Raw genomic sequence first — 18,658 nt, 5'->3', positions numbered from 1 at the left:
TAAGTGCGTTTTTGTAGTTTTTCTGATTTTAGGGGCTTAAATGAAATTAATGGGAAGTGGTGTGGGGTTTTAGATGTTTAAAATTAACCTATTAAAACCATAAATTAGTTAGTATATGCTAGTGTGTTAATATAAATGGACATCATGAATTTTTAAAACAAAAAAATTAATGTGCATGTTGTCCAGGAAGGAGAAAGTCTTAAATTTCTAATTTGGTTAGCCAATTGAATGGACTGAATTGAAAGATATTTTAGGGATGTTGTACCAAAGATATTTGTGATATATTTAAGTTCCATGAGGGTTGGTTGGGTTGTGGTTGTGGACGTCATGTAATTTAAATACATTGTTGCATGCTGTCAGAAGTGGAGGAGTTTTTATTTGCTGGTTTGTTTTAACCAGTTTATTTTGGTAAGTATAAAATACCATTGGGGTTGTATATAATGTGTTGTGAGACTTCTTAGTTGACATATTATGTCAAGCACAGGTTTTAACATGGAGGATTAAAAAGGACGTCATGTAATGAAACGATAATTTTCATGCCGTCAGAGATTAAGGAGGATTTTCATTACTAGTCTTTGTTTTAATAATTTAAATGAACTAGTACGAGAGTATGGTTAGGGATGTCTAGTATAATGTGCTCAGCTCATATTTCTGATAGTCATTATACCATGGTGTGGGTGTTAATTGATGAACTATTGAAATTTCTGTTTTGTCAATTGGATGGATATGGATGGTTTAAATTGTCTATCAATGCGTTAACAATTTAAATGGAAGTTTTATGATTATAATCATATACTGGATGCATAATTTGGTCATACATATAATAGACTGTATTTATGTTTATTTTGGAGTATGGTTGATGAATATTTATTATTAATTTGTCAACTATATAGGACGGTGGCATACTAAGTATGGATTAGTTCAAACACTATAACCTACCTATTCTGGATTGAGGTGTGAATTTACCATAAAGGTTTAGTCCCACTCATATTTGTGTCATATCAATTATGAATTGAATGACCTACTTTGGTTTCTGGATGGATTGTTATACTTATATCAGACCACTACAAAGAATTGATGATATTTTGTATTAGGAGTATACGGACTTTATATACATATCATTATGGTGCCATGGTATGAGCTTGAGTCTCAGGACCATGGTTAGGGTGCATATATCACCTAGGATGGACAACTGGACACAGGTGTTGTTCCCTGGTAGGTCTAGATACACATGACCACAGTATGTGCGATTTGCATGGTATCTCTACTCAGGCTGAGACAGACCTATTGGACTAGTGAGCGTCCTATAGTGTGTATCTATATCTATATGGACTATTTAAGCTATTGCCGAGCTATCTAGGATGTATCTGCGTATCGGGTTTATGTATGGATTGTAGTAGTATGGAACTTGCATGTGGGCCTGACCCACCCTTATTTTTCAGGTGTTCGTGAATACCAGGCTTAGGGCTTGATCGTGGTGATGCAGATACAGACACTCACTCTTCCGACTATATAGGAGTTTCTTTCTTATTTTAGTCCTGGGTTTTAATTCTGTATTTCATTTACAGTTGAGGATTATTAGGGGTCCACTTGGTGGATTCCCGAGTTGTAAGGATTGGAAGGTTTAAATTATATTAAAATTTTATTTGAAGGATTTTTCGTATTTAGAATTCTTATCAGCTTATTATTATTTTATCATATTTCATTTTTTTTTTTTTTATATTCTGTATTCAATTACATATTGATTGTTTGGTATCCTTCGGATCTGTGCCCGGACTTGATCACCCGTGGCTCTAGAATCAAGGGGTATCACAGCGCCTTTTTTAATAAGGACAGATCTGAGATATTTTAGGGAAAGAGATAAAAGTGGTAGGTAGGGTGGTACAACAGGATAAGATGGAATCTTTTCGATCGATCTGACAATTGTTGGATCGGTCGAACTTTGTGGGATCTTTGGATAAAGACAAAAGAGCTTGGATCCATCTTGGAGAGTCTAGATCGATGAACTTTTGATTGATTGAAGTTTTCTTGAGATCGATCGAACATGCTGATTTCCACACTTTGCTTCATTCTGCTTCCACTTTGCTCCTTTTTTCCATCCAGCTTGAGTTAGCTTCTTTTAAGCTCTTATTTGGCTGAATTAGCTTATTTTAGGGATAAGCACCTAAAAAGGACAATAACATGAAATTAGTCTAAAACAGGAAAGTAAGATAGATAAAGGTCCTAAAATACCTAAGCTTAAGGGGTTTAAATGCACACTTTTCAGCGCTCATCAGAATAAATAATTTGCTGAAAGAAAACTTAAAATAATAATCCAATATTCCTCAAAATAAATTCTTATTAATAATAAAACATTTAATCAAACACATCATTTAAGCACATAATCAAATTAAACAAATAATATAAATAACACATAGACAAATAACCAATTAATCAAGTAATACTTAATTCAATTAAACATATAAGCAATTAGTCAAATAATCGATTAAACAATTAAAAATGTAATAAAAACAAAATAATAAATACCGAGATTATCCTTTTAAAATTAGGTATTACACTAGGAATTTTGAATTTTTGGACCTATTTGGGGGTTTTTGCATCTAAGTAAGGTAGGAGTTTCTAAGTTACAATTTCTTTGCCCCTTGTGAATTTTCTTTATAGAAATTGTTGAATTGTTCACTAAATTATGAATATTATTATGGTTATTTGAAATCTATGTGTAAATGAAGCATGATGAGGTATTTTTATGTGTTGTATGTGATAAGTTGTATGTTTAAATGAATTGTGATGAAATATAAATGTTTAGTTGAATTATCTACATGCTCCATTTATTTATAATGTTGTATTTGATGAGAATGAGAATATGACTTGGTGTGAGAATTTATTTTAAACTTACGAGCATGATGTTAATGAAATGTGTATAATTATATACTGATATTGGATAACATGTGACATTTCATACATTTATCATTGGGCATGAAATGGGAAAAAAAAGAAAAAATTATTTTATAAAGCAATGGAAAAATGGTTTTGGGAAAGAATTTTGAAATGAAAGGTTTGTGAAAAACCCGGTTGCCTAGGAGTTGCCTAGAGTCCGTGGCGTTAGTGCGACCTAGAGGGAATTAGGGAGATTGCTTTAGCGTGATTGAGTTACCTAGGCCCCAAATGACGCCATGGAGTTGCCATGGGTTGGGGACAGTTAGTCAATCTTCTTCTCGTGCCGCCATGGAGTTGCCATGGGACGGGTTTCGCTAATGATTTGGAGATAATGACGGAAATGTTTTGGAAATAGGGAGCGACATTGCATGACATTGCATAGCATGGTTCATTACAACTTTGATCCGTGGTGGTTGATTTCGTTGCTAAGTTCTCCCCGGCATGGCATGACCCCGTTTCCTTTGTTCCTATTCATTGTTTGGATTCATGGGGTTACAAGAGGTGTGTCTTAGGCACCACCTACTGAGTAATTTGTTCACCCCTTTATTATTAACATTTTTCAGGACACGGGAAAGAAGTGGCGGACGACGCTCCTCCACAGGTCTTGATGGGTTAGTGGACTGTTTTGACATACTTTGTAGTTATGATCTCATTTAATTATTATTTAACTTTTTTTTATAAACCTTGAAATGACACGTATAATATGTATTGACATAGGAAAGAACGGTAGTATATGTATTGACATAGGAAAGAACGATAGTATCCTTAGTTGACCTCGGGTTCAGGTAAGAATTCGGTTAGCGATTCGGACTCACGGGTTCGGGTCATTACAATTTCATTTCTATATGCTTTTAAGATTTGAAGGTAAGTTTGTTATAGATAAATTCAAAATAAAATAGTAAAGAAAAATGTTTAACAAATGTGTCACTAAACGATGTTTTCTGTTTTTGTTTTCAAAATTGTGACAACAAAAAGGGTTTAATAAACACTATTTTATTTTTTGTTTTCACTCAAAGAAAACAAAATTATATTTCTATTTCTTGCTGAAGCAAAAATAGGAAACATTTCATGTTAGTGAACGCACCCTTAGCTCACAAAACAAGCTCGTTATCTAGCTTTTTGAAGAAACTTCTTACTTAGCTTACCAAAGAAGCCCATTCTTTATGCTAAATAATATATCAAGTGAACTTGTGTTTTATGTATGTACTTGACAAGTAAATAAAATAAATATTTTCACTTCACTACTCTCTGTCTCATTGTTTTTTCATATTTATTTAATTCTCTTTTTTCTTGTTATATCTATAATGTTGCGTTTGGTGTGCATGAATGGAATGTAATGCAAGTGTGAATGGAATGCGAATAGGAATGGAATGAAAATGGGAATGGAATGAAATGGTCATTCTCATTCTATTGTTTGGTTGTAAATATGAAATGTGTAGGAATAAAATCATAATAACCATTTTAGTGTTTGTTTTGACCAATTTAAAATTTAGAATGGAATAAATTTCAATTTGAGTCCTCCAAAATATCTCTTTTAGTAAGAAATAAATTAAATTAACAAAATGACATTTTTTTTATAATTATTTTTTTTTTTTTTAAAAAAATAAATGGTGGAAGTAGCGGTGGTGGATGGTGGTGGAGGTGGATAGCGGTAGTAATGGGGTGGGGAGGCGGCGGTGGTGGCAATGGTGGAAGGTGGCGGCGGCGGTGGTGGAAGGCGGCAGTGGTGTTGGTGGAAGGTGGTGGCAGTAGTGTGGTGGTGGTAGAAGAAGATAGTGGTGTAGGTGACAGTGGCAGAAGCTAATGGAGGTGACTATGGTGGTGGTGGAAGGCAGTGGAGGTGGCGGTGGTGGAAGGCAGTGAAGTTGGCGATGGTGGTAGTGGTGGTGGTGGAAGGCGGTGGCGGTGGCGGTGGTGGAAGGCAATGACGGTGGCGGTGGTGGTGGTGGTGGTGGTGAAAGGCGATGGTGGCGGTGGAAGGCGGTGATGGTGGTGGAAGATGGTGGCGGTGGTGGTGAAAGGCGGGGGCGCTGGTGGTGGTGGAAGACAATGGCAGATGCGGTGGTGAAAGGCGGCGGCGGCGACGGTGGAAGACAGTAGGTGAAAGGCGGTGGTGGAAGATGGTGGCGGCAGTGGTGGTGGTGGAAGATGGTGGCGGTGGTGGTGAAAGGCGGTGTTGGTGGTGGCGACGATGGTGGTGGAAGGTTGTGACGGTGGTGGTGGAAGGCGGTGTCGGCGGCGACGGTGGTGATGAAAGGTGGTAGCGGTGGTGGTGGTGTAAGGCGATGGTGGTGCTGCTGGAAAGCGATGGGCGGTGGTGAAAGTCGATGGCAATGGCGGTGGTGGTGCTGCTGGAAAGCGATGGGCGGTGGTGGAAGTTTGTGGTCGCCGGTGGTGGTGAAAGACGGAGGTGGTTGTGGTGGAAGGTAATCATGATTTTTAAACTTGAAACATGGGAGTTTTTTGGGAAGTTTATTTTTAACAAAATTTACTTCCACGGGTTTAGTTGTGGAATTGATTTTCATTATAATTTTCATTCGAATGGAATGACCATTCCTACTTTAAATTACATACCAAAAAAAGAAAGGGTCAGAATGGACATTTCATTCCAATATTTATTTATTTATTTTTTAGTATCTCGAGCCCGCTACAAGGCAAACGGTGTCGTCGTGCAATCTTCAGGCTATTGTTCATTGTAGTGTTGATGTGCGTTCGTTAAGCTCAATCAACCATTATCGACTTTGCAAGGTTACGAACAGTCATATTATCAATCAAATGGGAAGATGAAAAATGGCAGACTACCCATAATCAGACCTTCAATTTTCTCATCAACCCACAATCCCAAACCTCTGTTCTATCACAATTATACTTCTCCGCCAGAAGAGTGTAATTCTCTTTCTTACCCAGCAACCACATCTTCACTCTGCTCAGCTCTGCAACACTATATCAACTCAGACCGCCCTTCCCATGGCCAAAAGATCCACGCCCACATTCTCAAAACTGGGTTCAGACCCAACACCAACATCTCCATCAAGCTTCTTATATTGCACCTCAAATCTCGTTGTTTGTTATATGCGCGCCAAATGTTCGATGAATTGCCTCAACCAACTCTGTCCGCTTATAATTACATGATTTCAGGTTATTTGAAAAATGGGAAAGCTGAGGAATTTTTTCAATTGGTTAGAAGGCTAACATTTTCTAATGAAAAGCCGGACGGGTTCACGTTTTCAATGATTTTAAAGGCATCTACTTGTGATGGTGTTTTATTATTGGCAAGTAGTATAGGAAAGCAGGTTCATGCCCAGATAGTGAAATGTGATAGTGTGACTGATGATGTACTTTTTACAGCGCTTGTTGACTCGTATGTGAAAAGTGGGAGGGTTGATTATGCAAGGAGAGTTTTTGAAATGATGTTGGAAAAGAATGTGATTTGTTCGACATCGATGATTTCAGGGTACATGAAACAAGGATCTGTGGAAGATGCAGAGGATGTATTCAATAAAACTTTTGAAAAAGATGTGGTTGTTTTTAATGCCATGATTGAAGGTTATAGCGAATCAATTGAGACTGCTAAGAGGGCTCTTGAGGTTTACATTGACATGCAACGGTTGGATTTTATGCCCACAATATCAACTTTTGCCAGCATTATTGGTGCCTGCTCTGTGCTGTCAGCATTTGAAATTGGTCAGCAAGTCCATGCTCAACTTGTGAAGACTGCATTCTTTAGGGACATAAAAATGGGAAGTGCTCTTGTAGATATGTACTCAAAATGTGGAAGAATTGAGGATGCAAGGAGAATTTTTGATCACATGCCCGAGAAGAATGCATTTTCGTGGACTTCAATGATCGATGGATATGGGAAAAATGGAAATCCAAATGAAGCCCTTGAGCTCTTTAGCAGAATGCAGAGAGATCATACCACGGAGCCCAATTATGTCATGTTCCTCAGCACTCTTTCAGCTTGTGGGCATGCTGGGCTAGTTGCTAAAGGCAAGGAGATATTTGAGAGCATGCAAAGGGATTACTCAATGAAACCAAAGATGGAGCATTATGCTTGCATGGTTGATCTCCTTGGGCGTGCAGGAAGTCTAGTTCTGGCATTGGAGTTCATATGGGGAATGCCTGAGAAACCAAGTTGTGATGTTTGGGCAGCTTTGCTGAGTTGTTGTCGATTGCATGGTGATGTAGAGATGGCAAACATAGCTGCCAATGAAATCTTCAAGTTAAACGCTTATGGCCGGCCAGGGGCATATGTTGCATTATCCAATACTTTGGCAGCTGCCGAGAGATGGGACAGTGTAAATGAAGTGAGGAAGTCAATGAAGGAAAGAGGGATATCTAAAGATACTGGCTTTAGTTGGGTTGGGACTGATGGTGGTTTAAAAGGTTTTCACGCTGGACAAAAGATCTGAAAAATATGTAAGGCGATATGGAGGTAAAATCTTTTTTAATATTGTTGTACACTGTTCATTCATAAGAATTAATTGTAGAAGGTTTTTCAAATATTTATTTCTCAATTTACAGTAGGCATCTGACTCTGGTTAGGCTCTATGAACCCAGATCTTCTCTTGTGCTGTTACATTGCTTATGCTACAAATTCACATCGCTTATGCAACAAGTTTACATTGTTTATGCAACAACTACATTACGTTGCTTATGCAACAACTACTTTTTTTATGTATCTGTTGCACTAGGATGTAGTGTGTTGCACTAACAATCTATATACAAGACAGGACCAAGGCACAGGAGGGGATCCGGATTGTAGGCTCTATAGTTCTGAATTCTGATGATGCTGATGTATCAGTAACTAGAGATTCTATGAGCAAACCCATTCTGATTGGCTGATTGCAATGTGACTTCATTCTCAATAAAATAAGAGATATTAGATATATATAGAAACTAAATTGATTGGTCAATTAATCAGCATTGGGATGATCAAGATTTGTAGTGCATATCTGCGTAAACAGGCCGAAAAAGTTCATACAATGAACTTGTTGGTGCTTGACATTTAAACTACGGCAATCCACAGTTTGGTCAATAGTATTGGAGAATCAATGATGGACAAAGTTGGATAAGGCTTTGAATTCTAAATGGATGATTGTACGAGGGAAGGACTTAAGATTGCAGAAGATGACTAGATAGACAACTTAGAAACCCCCAAATCAATAGTGATGCAAGGAGGAGGAGAAGAAGACAAATTGGAAGGAGAAGGTATTATTAAGTATAAAAAACATAGGGGCTCAAGTGGGGATGAGCAATCAGTGGATGTAGTTACCATAAAATTAAAAGCAACTCCATTTTTGAGAGAAAGACAACAGACCATATATGGTTTGTCAGCTTGTAGTTGCCCTAATTTTATCATGCATTTGTGTGTGTGTGTGTGTGTGTTTGTGTCTAAAAATGCATATTTTACATTAATTCTTGGACATTTTCTTCACATTTGCATTGTATAAAAAGGGAAGATGTTACTTGACATGTTACTCCTCCAATCCTGATAGCTAAACAATCTAGTTGCTTCTTCTTTAGCCAAAATTTCAAGCATACAAATGACTGGGTCCACTATATTGAGAGCTTCAACACTGATCCTATTCATTTTACTAGCCAATGTGCTCATTTCAAAGACATTAAGGTACAGTGGGCATATATAACTATGCAGAAACAGACTGACAGTGAGAAATTTTTTCGTAAAAGAGGGTTTGATTTGGTGAAGATGAAACTTCTTGATAACAGGAGGTCAATGGAGAATACTGCGCGGGAGGCACCAGGAGGGCCGGATCCTCAACATCACTAGCAACCTCCAGCATTGGTCTAGACGTCACTCCGAGAAACTGTGGTACTAGTACTACTACATACATGCAAGTAGGCTAATAGCTGCAGAATTCTCCATATCAACCAAAAAGTGAGAAAATCTTTTTGGTTGAAATGAAAATTTCTGCAGGTATTAGCATTATCTTTACTTTTATTGAAGAAATTTAGTCCAAAAATCACACAACAGCTTGAAATCATGTTCCTACTTTCAGCTCAAAAATTGCTCGTGACATGAATATACGTCGCTAATGTTGTTACTTATCATCCATTTTAATGGTGTTTGCAGAGAGGTATTATGTCAATGGCTTCTCTCTTTTATTATTATGCAACAATATATATCGAAGATTATCGTTTTTTGAAGCTATATATATATATACACAGAATATTATTATGCTCTAGAAAAGAGCATGTCCTGCATTCATCCTAAGATGCGGCACAATCATCCTAAAATTTCCATGATTATTATATTGGACTCTTTTATCAAATGAAGGAATTTTGACTTACCCTAATAATTCAAGAAACCAACAGGCTAGTGGCCTAGCGATACCAAGCTCCTACTTCCCAAAGGGAGGTCAGGGGTTCGAGCCTTGGTGGGGGCATTTGTGTGTGAGTACCAACTAAAAAAAAAATAAAAAATTCAAGAACTCCTTGCATATATTCCAAACTATATAAAATAGTTTAAGAATGAGAAAATATCTCACTTGTCTGCTTAAACATGCGTTATTTTTATCACCTTCAATATTTCTTTTGTTTTTTTTTTTTTTTTTTTTCCTAGCATCTTACTGTTAAAGGGTGGGCGCACACTGGTGGAGGAGGATCTGAACCCACTATAGGAAAACTCCTAAAGGAAAATAACACTTTTCACAAAAAAACAAAATAAAAATAAAAATAAAAATAAAATCTAATATAATAATAATACTAAAATAAACATAATAAAAAAAAAAAAAAAAAAAAAAAAAAACACCCTATCTTGAGTGCTTGATTCTAAGATGATATGGGCAGTCTTGGAAACAAAGAATCAGGAATATTCTCTGAATGTCAAGAAATTGATTCTTTTTGAGAAGGAAAGGATGACTGTAAGAAAACAGATAAAGCAGCTCCTAGCATCCTAACCAACCTTGTATATAAATGTTCTTGTATAGAATATAATTAATGAATCCAATTCTTATTAGTAATGGCTTGTGTTCTGTGTCGTATTCAATTCTTATTAACGGAGAGGCTGGGGGGTTAGTGTTTTTTTCTCGGGGTTTGAGGCAAGGGGATCCCTTATCCCAATAGTTGTTCTTGTTTTGTACAGAAGGACTAACTTTAATGATGCAGAGGGCAATTCATACCAGGTTGTTGAAAGGAGTTAAAATTGCAAGATCCTCTTTACCTATTAGTTATCTTTTTTTTTGCAGATGACGTGCTTCTGTTTGGAAGGGCAACCATCGAAGAAGCTGATAGGATTAGAGAGATTCTTAACCATTATTAGAAGTTGACTGACCAACTGGTAAATTATGACAAGTCTTGTTTATGGTTTAGTCCAAATGCAAGTGATACAATTGAAGTTCAAGTCAGATTTTCTTTGGGGCTCACTATGGAAGGATGGAGAAATGTTTATCTGGGTTTACCTGTTATAATTGGCTGTTAAAAAGTTGAAACTTTCAAGTATCTTAGTGAGGAGGTGGCTGCAAAGGCAAATTTTTTGAAGGGTGAGCTAATGTTTAAGGCTGGGATGGAAGTTCTGATTAGAACTATTCCTTCTAATCTTCCAATCTATTCTTTCCATTGTTTTAAGATTCTGATTACTATTTGTACTGAAATTTCTAGCTTGATGGCAAATTTATGTGGAGTGGCAAAGGGAGGTCTTCTAAAATTAATTGGGTGAGTTAGGCAAGTATGTTTGAGCCTAAGAAGTATGGGGGTTTAGGATTTAAAAATCTTGCTGCTTTTAATCTAGCTTTACTTGCCAATACTGCATGGAGATTGGAGATGGAAGAGGATTCTCTTTTGTATAGGGTTCTTAAAGCGAAATATTTTGATTCTTGCAGTTTTCTTGATTTGTACTGTAGTAACAACTCTTCTCTGATATGGAAGAGTCTTTCTGCTGCCAAGCCTGTGATCACTCAAGGCACGAGGTGGAAATTTTCAGAAGGAGATAAGATTAATATTTGGCAAGATAAGTGGCTTCCGGACCAGTCTTATCCTTCAGTTTATACCGATGGGCAGGAGGTTCAGTGTAAATGGGTTGCAGAGTTGATAAACCAGGATACTCACTCTTGGAAGGAAGAGTTGGTGCGATGACTATTTAATGATAGGGACTCGAGACAGATTTAGCAGATCCCTTTGACACAATTTGGAGGTGATGATTGTAAGTTCTGGGGTGTGTCTGCTGATGGTTGTTTTTCTGTTAAAACAACATATAAAGTTGCTTTACAAATTTGTGATTCAGAGATGAGACCTATGGTTTTCGCAAGTTCCAGTACTCATCCTAGCAAAGAATATATTTGGAAACTCATTTGGAAACCACCGATTACCAGGAAGATTAAAATTTTCTTATGGCAATGCAGCCATGAGCGACTTCTGGTTTTGCTCAACTTGAAGAAAAGGCGGATTACAGAAGTTGCTACTTGTGGACTTTGTAGAGAGAAAGAGGAATCTGTATGTCATATGCTATTTGATTGTCCAATGGTTAAAATGGTTTGGAGACTCAGTCCATTAAGAAAACATTTTTCAGATGTGTGTGAAACTTGGGTTTCTAGATGGGGATAAATGTTCGCTATGTGGAAGGACAGTAACGAGATGGAGAAATTGTTTTGTCTGGCTTCTTTCTTGTGTTGGCAGATTTGGAAGGGGAGAAACAGTTCGATTTTTAATCAATTGAATTGGGATCCTACTCATGAGTTCCTTAACATTTCTGAGGATAATGAGTCTTTATCTTTATCTCGAAGTATCCCTAGCAGGCAATGGACTACTCCTCTTCTTGGGAGGTTTAAACTGAACACAGATGCTGCTTTTAATATTTGCTCTGGTTGCTGTGGTGGTGGGGTGGTACTTCGGAATCATAAAAGGTGAACCTGCAAGAGTGGCTTCTATTCATAATTCAATTGTTGCGACCGCGGAAGTTGCTGAAGCTCTTGTCTTGAGGAAAGGTTTGATGTTGCTTTGTCAATGGGGTCTATGTTGATGTTGATATAGAAAGTGACTGTCAGTCACTTGTTTATTTGAGACCTTCTCATCCTCTTTGTATGGCCATTATTCAAGACATTGTGGTCTTATTGCAAGGATCTAGGATTTAAGCACTTGTGGACTCCTAGATCTTGCAATAAGTTTGCTCATAAATTGAGTAAGTGGGCTCTTAGTCAAGGGATGGGAGACTTGCAGTGGCAAGTTTGGCCTTCATGTTCAAGGGATATTCCCTCTTCTTATTAATAAAACTGCTGTTGGTTTAAAAATATATATATACATATATATTTTCTAAAGTATATGTATAGAATATTATAGAGAGAGAGAGAGAGAGAGAGGTAGAGGGGTGCTTAACAAGTGGTATTATTTTGGAAAGGAAGATAAGCTTTTTTTTTTTTTTTTCAATTCCAAATCCAAAATGCTGATTTGGAGCTCTATTCTCTCCCACTTCAATTTACATGTAACATAAGAGAATCACTTAATTCATTTTACCTCACTTGAAATTTGAACCATTATCACCATATAATTAATGTAATTTATTTTACCTCACTCGAGACTTCAGCCATCGACCTCCTCTCATATCACCATATGATTAATGTAATTCATTTTACCTCATTCGAGACTTTAGCCATCGACCTCCTCACACCATCATACACGTGGTTCTTATTTCATTATTTATTCCTCTTAAAAAATACTTTTCTTCTCAGCAATGAAAATCAAATCATTTAACCTTTCTCTTGTTTTTTTGATTTATTTCCAAAATAAGATGGAAAACATTCCCTATCCAAAAAAAATATATAAATAAAAAATAAAAAAACAAAAGTCAAGAGTCAAGACTCTAGGTTTTAGTGAAAAAAAATTGTCTGATCAATATTGACTGAAGTGAACAACCCACGATTTGTCTCGAAAAGAAGATGGAAAACATGCCCTATCTAACTGAATGTTGAAAGTTTAAAAAGATATTAAAAAATATTAAAAAGAATATTAAAAAATTTAAGAATTGAAGTATTTAATTTTTAAACACCGTACCGATCATTGAATGCTGAAAATTCAACACCATACCTATCACTGAATGATCACAGTGCTATCTTGAAGAGAGAGTCTTTTTGATGTTTAATAAGAATTACAGTTTTAGTTTTTAACGCTGAAAATTCAGCGCCATCAATCACTGAATGTTGAACGATGCAAACTTTAAAAGATATCAAAAAATATTTATTTTTTAATTATCACTTAAAAACTTCAACAAACTTTCAAAATTTTCAGTTAATTTTTAGTTTTATCAAACAACATCATATCCACTTTGTCAATATAACACTCACAACACATTTCCTAGTTCATATCTAATAGTATGGTCTTCTTGCAATCTTCTTTCTTAGTCAAAATTCAATTTGTTACTCATCCACTTCCAAGGGCTTGAAATATTTTCCATCAATGAGGTAAGTCCCAATTGTCAGACGAACTGCCCACACATCCTTCGGCTTTCTTGACACAATTCTGCATACAATTTACAACTTAATAAGCACATATATTATTAAAAACAACCATTGATGCATAAAATTCACAAATTTATTTATTTATTTTTTTATTTTTTCAATTCTACATTGATATAAAATGACAGTGTCACTATAGCTTAAATAACCACAAACACAATGGTGATATTCTGTCCACTTCAGAAATCAAGTGTAATACATATCAATGGCTAGTCACTATGTCTTGCATGGTTCGCGACGTATCGGCTGGTTCGTAACGAAAAAGAGTCTGATACCATTACACACCTACATGAATGTAACTTTTCCATTCACACAAGTCTCATTTACTAAATCAAGTGTGAAAAAATTAACGATAGTCTTAGTTTGATGATTAGTGGATTCAAGTCGAGTCATTATATGTAAGAATAAGATTAAATAAACATTTCCTGAATTTGACATTCATTTACCTTGATCCGAGTTCTCATAAACAATTTGCGACTTTGAGGCGAGTTGTTTTCATTTGCCTCAACTTGATATAGGTTTCACATAGAAGTTTTCAGATAACAACAAACTAATTCGTGAAGTATTTTTTACTGGATATTTCATTCCTACATCTCTTCTCTTTATTTTCCCAGGCCTCTAGTGGGGTACGGACAGAGTTTGACAAGATAAATCTTGGCGCTGATATGAGTTTTTTACTTCTCATATAGTGAAAACATAATTTTTGACTTTGAGACGCATAGGATACAACAATAGCCCAAAGGGTTACACATCTTTATTATACTTTCTTAATTTTGTTTACAATAACCACCTCTATTTATAGGTGAATTGGGGGAGACTTGTGGTTACAGAACAGAATTTTCCTTCTCTACAAGTATTTTATAATAAAGGAATTACACAGAAAGTCAAATACAAATATGACAACAACTTGTTGCCCAAGTATAACAACGTGAACATTTTGTCAAGACAACTCTGATTGAAAAGTTCCATGAGTTTGGATTTTGACTAGACCGGTTGCCAATTCTGCCATATATACCAAGGAGTGATTCAAGAGCTTGAATCACTCCTATAATTATTTTCTAACAGAAAGAAAGTGTAGGCCCTTGTTATGAGAACTGGGAAGAGTTATATTTGCTTATTTTTGTTAGGATGATTATACTTCATTAAGTAAATCTGAGAGATTACAGTATAGTTTTGGTGATCAAAGGATGTTATCCTAGAAAGATAATTGTTCATTTAATTGAAAGTAAAGTGTATATACAACATTGTGGAAATTATAAAGGAAAATAAGTTAATGAGTCACACAATGAAATTGTGGAAAATACTAATAGAGCAAAAATTTAGAAAAGATTAATATCTGATAACGAATTTGGATTTATGTCAGCTAGATCCACCACAATGGAAACTGTTGAAGGATTTATATATTTAAGTTACACCCCCTCTAATAGCTTAAAATTTTGGAGTATATGGTAGTTAATATAGTATTAGAGCCAAAGGTGTCGAGTTCAAATCTCACCGCCACCTTAGTTAAAAAAAAAAAAATGAAAAACATGTGTTGGACCAAAAAGAGGCCATACATGAGGCAGCGTGTAGAAGGATTTATATATTTTCTAATAGCTGCATATGGTTTTCATAAATCTAGAGAAGACATATGATTGAGACACCAAGGAACAATACGGTGTTGAATTCATACATATTTTCAATAATATTAGACGAAATAACGAAATATATTCAAGAAAATATCCCTTGGTGCTTGTTATTTGGGGATGATATAGTATTAACTATTACAAAGCCTTAGCAACAAAATGCGAAATATGGAGAAAGGCACTAGAATCAAGGGCCTAAGAGTTAGTAGAACCAGGGGCGGAGGCAGCATGTGCCCAGGGGGGCAGCTGCCCCCCTGCCCATGCTGCCCCACCAAAATTTTTTATTTTTTTTATACATAGATTTGTAAAAATTGATAAAATGCCCCCCTAAAATTAATAAAATGGTCCCTCTGCCCCTGAATCCATTAAATTTTATTTTATTTTATTTTATGCGTATAATTTGTAAATATTTATAAAACACCCCCACAAAATTTATAAAGTATCTTTCATAAAATTATCTATTTCTAAAAACGTCCTTAATTCTTTATTCCTTTTCCTTCTTATTCTTCAAATTTCTTTTTGTCATCTTCAAAAACTTTTGCATTCTCTTTCTACAATTAAAGCCTATTTTTCCTTTTAAAATTCTCTCATATTTTTTTCTTTTTATTTCATTTTCTTCTTAAAAAATTTCTTTTTTCTTCTTAAAAACTTCTTTTTTCTTCCACTCATGCATAATTTATGTACAATAACCTTCTTTTCTCTCTTCTTATTTATTTTTTATTCACTTATTCTAATGCACTGTTGTTACACAATTATATTTTAGGCCTGCTTGAAATTTTTTTTTTTGTCAATGCTAACATACCTCTTGAACCAAATTCCTAGCTCCACCCCTGAGTAGAACTAAAATGGAATATATGACATGTAAATTTGATAAAGTAAAAAACGATGACAATATAAATATTACACTTTAAGACTAAAGAGTTACTCAAAACAACTTTTTCTGTTACCTAAGATCTATATTACAAAAGATGGGGAGATAGATGGTAATGTGGTGAGTAGGGTTGGACCCAAGTGGACAAAATGGAGGCAAGCTAGTGGTATATATCCTGTGATAAATGAATGCCAAATAAATTAAAAGAAAAATTCTATAGAACGGTTATTAGGCAGGCAATATTGTATGGAGCGGAGTGTTGGGGGTTGAAAAAGAAGCACATTAATGTAACATAAATGAGGATGTTACGTTGGATGATAGGAATTGTAGAAGAGATGAAATAAATAATGAACGTGTGAAGAAACACCAAGTATAGTGCCTATAAATGATAAAATTAGGGAAAATAGACTTAGGTAATATGGTCATATTCAACATAGACCCGATGATGCACCTATTAAAAGATGAAGAGTTATTTGTTTAGAATTTAAGCGACAAAGATGCCAATCAAAGCTTACGTGGGATGAAATAATAAAAAATGACTTCAACAAAAAAAAAAAAATCTTAAATCTAAGAGACAACATGGTGTATAATAGAAAAGAACGAAAAAAGAAAATTTTATGTAACCAACCCGTCAATATGGGATAAATACAAGAATAATGATGATTAAAAATATGTCAAGCACAATTCTTAGTTGCATGGTACAAGTTTATAGTGATATAATATTTGGCATTGAAAAAATTTGATATTTAATTTCGTTACAGTTAAATTTGTTATAGGATTGATTATTTTCATCCATATGCTTAGTAGGTGGGAATTATCTAAATTTTTTTTTCATATAGCAAAGGATATCAACAAGGGATGTGGTGTGATAGTGCAGTGGTAGGACATGCGATGCTTGTGGTCAAAGTCAAAGGTCCAGGTTCGAAAAAATATCAACAAGGCTGATAGGCTCGGGGCAGGGCACCCTTACCCCAGCTGCCCAGCATGTACTATTAAGAAAATTTCCTTCTCAAACTCGCCTTTCCATTAAAAAAAAAAAAAAGTAAAAATCCCAAACAAATTCAAGATTTTTTTTGAGAAAAAAATAAAAAAGTATAAACAAATAATTACCAGCTATATGCATGAATTTCTTGACATTGTGGTTAGAAATTGAAAAGAACATGAAAAAGAATAAACTGAGAAAGATGCTAATGATAGAGTACAGTCTGTAGTGTTTTTGGAAAAAAAAAAAAAAAAAAAAAAAAAAAAACCAAAAAGAAATAAATAAAATAAAAATCCCATTTTTTTCTTTAACAACTAAATTTGCTTCATGAGATGTCAAGTAAGTAGGTCACAATCTTTTAAGCCAGGGTCTCACTAAATATGATTGTACACTGATAGATGCTACTTATGAGTTAAGGTCATTGGAGATTGACTAAACCTTCAAAAGAAAAATGATCAATTTTTTGGAATTGATATGACAATTATTGAGATAAATAAATTATATTTTTCACAACAACGGTACGCCGAAATTGGATCCATCAAAATGGAGTATTTTGGAACTTAACAGTCTCTGATTAAATTTTTCTCAAAACGTGTCTACACACCAACTTCTTCTTTCCGTCACAAAAAAAAAAAAAAAAAAAAAAAAAAAAAAAAAAAATTATTCTCTTGAAAATCATTATGTAATGCAGAGATACTTGTAAAAATCTTAAAATTGCCCTCACTCAATTTCTAATAATACCTAACTATTTATTATTGTTGTTCAAGATCACTCCCTCTCATATAATTTTCAGAGTCCGTCACTACATACTGTGTTTATACAGTTAGGAGGTGTCCACATGTCTCCCAGTCCCCGGAATGTGAAATCTCACAATTGGACATTAATTTCTGTTGAAAATCACCATGTAATGCAGAGAGAGTTGTATATATGCATAGATATAACGTATGATGGTTATAGATACAAGAGAGAGAGAGAGAGAGAGAGAGAGAGAGTACCTTCCAACGTCACCAGGCTTGACTAACCCAGAATTGACTCTGAGACAGGGAACAGAAGCAGCAGTTTTCAACATTTTGGGAGCTTCAATGACGATGATTGGGGACCCAATTTGGAGCAGTTTAGAGCCTTTGGTGGACAACCCATTACCATTACTCCCATCTGCTGCTGCCGATGATGACTCTTTGAATTCACACTTGGTAGTTAGTCTGATGTTGTGGGCTCGAATATTAGGGTTTGAGTAGTGCTTGAATTGCAAGATTAATGAAGGACTGTTACGAGGAGTTAAGCATGGAAGCGTTGGCGCAGATGATGAGAGAGACAGTGCCATATGATGAAAATGAGATGATGGTTTTGTGGTGGCTCTTAGTTCTCAATAGATTTTGACTTACGTTTCTTTAAAGATTGTGTAAAGACGAAAGTGACCGTTGTTAAAACACCATATATTTGACCCGCGCCATACATGGACCGACATATGCTTGGTGTGTAAATTAGAAAAGTAAAAATATATAAGGTAGACAATTAAAAAGGAAACAAAATTATAATGTAATGCGCTAGGAGAGAATACTATATTTGTTTATTGGCTATATGACGGGTCCACCAAACAATCATGGATTGGCTCTTATACATACGGGTCCACCAAACAACCATCTATGTTGTATACACCGATGCATGAAACTCACACATCCATCTATATCGCAACAAGTACTCTACCGTACTAGTAACCATCCTAATGCTCGACCACATACACACATAAATATATAGATATATATGTGTGTATATA

At 35.4% G+C, this 18,658-nt stretch overlaps 2 protein-coding genes across 4 annotated transcripts; one reads left to right on the top strand and one right to left on the bottom strand.

Annotated features, from left to right (window-relative positions):
* Positions 1-5,605: 5,605 nt before the first annotated feature.
* On the top strand, positions 5,606-13,014 carry LOC132306360 (pentatricopeptide repeat-containing protein At1g28690, mitochondrial-like). 3 transcript variants are annotated; one of them, XM_059803724.1, is made up of 2 exons: positions 5,606-7,372; positions 10,146-12,607. In XM_059803724.1, the coding sequence occupies exon 1, from the start codon at positions 5,721-5,723 to the stop codon at positions 7,347-7,349; it is 1,629 nt and encodes a 542-aa protein (XP_059659707.1). In that variant the 5' UTR covers positions 5,606-5,720; the 3' UTR covers positions 7,350-7,372; positions 10,146-12,607. The 3 variants fall into 3 exon arrangements, 2 of the variants coding, with proteins under 2 accessions (XP_059659707.1, XP_059659709.1); XM_059803726.1 differs by lacking the exon at positions 10,146-12,607 and adding an exon at positions 8,668-8,732; XR_009481944.1 differs by lacking the exon at positions 5,606-7,372 and adding an exon at positions 8,752-9,035 and having other exon boundaries at positions 10,146-13,014.
* Positions 13,015-13,112: 98 nt separating this feature from the next.
* LOC132306362 (protein CHLORORESPIRATORY REDUCTION 42, chloroplastic) lies at positions 13,113-18,252 on the bottom strand. The gene is made up of 2 exons (XM_059803727.1): positions 17,877-18,252; positions 13,113-13,407 (listed from the first exon to the last, which is right to left on the bottom strand). The coding sequence occupies exons 1-2, from the start codon at positions 18,203-18,205 to the stop codon at positions 13,305-13,307; spliced, it is 432 nt and encodes a 143-aa protein (XP_059659710.1). The 5' UTR covers positions 18,206-18,252; the 3' UTR covers positions 13,113-13,304.
* Positions 18,253-18,658: the final 406 nt, after the last annotated feature.

This window comes from Cornus florida, unplaced genomic scaffold (assembly GCF_030987335.1).
Source record: "Cornus florida cultivar Cherokee Brave unplaced genomic scaffold, ASM3098733v1 CherokeeBrave_3.0.0_Hap2_Chr05, whole genome shotgun sequence".
Taxonomy (NCBI): Eukaryota; Viridiplantae; Streptophyta; class Magnoliopsida; order Cornales; family Cornaceae; genus Cornus; species Cornus florida.
Note: the sequence above shows the minus strand (reverse complement) of the source record. Positions and strands in the feature narration are given on the sequence as shown.

Coding starts and splice junctions, on each gene's coding strand:
- LOC132306360 (XM_059803724.1), top strand. CDS start 5,721: ATGAAAAATGGCAGACTACCCATAATCAGACCTTCAATTTTCTCATCA.
- LOC132306362 (XM_059803727.1), bottom strand. CDS start 18,205: ATGGCACTGTCTCTCTCATCATCTGCGCCAACGCTTCCATGCTTAACT. Junction 13,408..17,876: donor AAGCCTGGTGACGTTGGAAG/GTACTCTCTCTC, acceptor AATTGTATGCAG/AATTGTGTCAAGAAAGCCGA.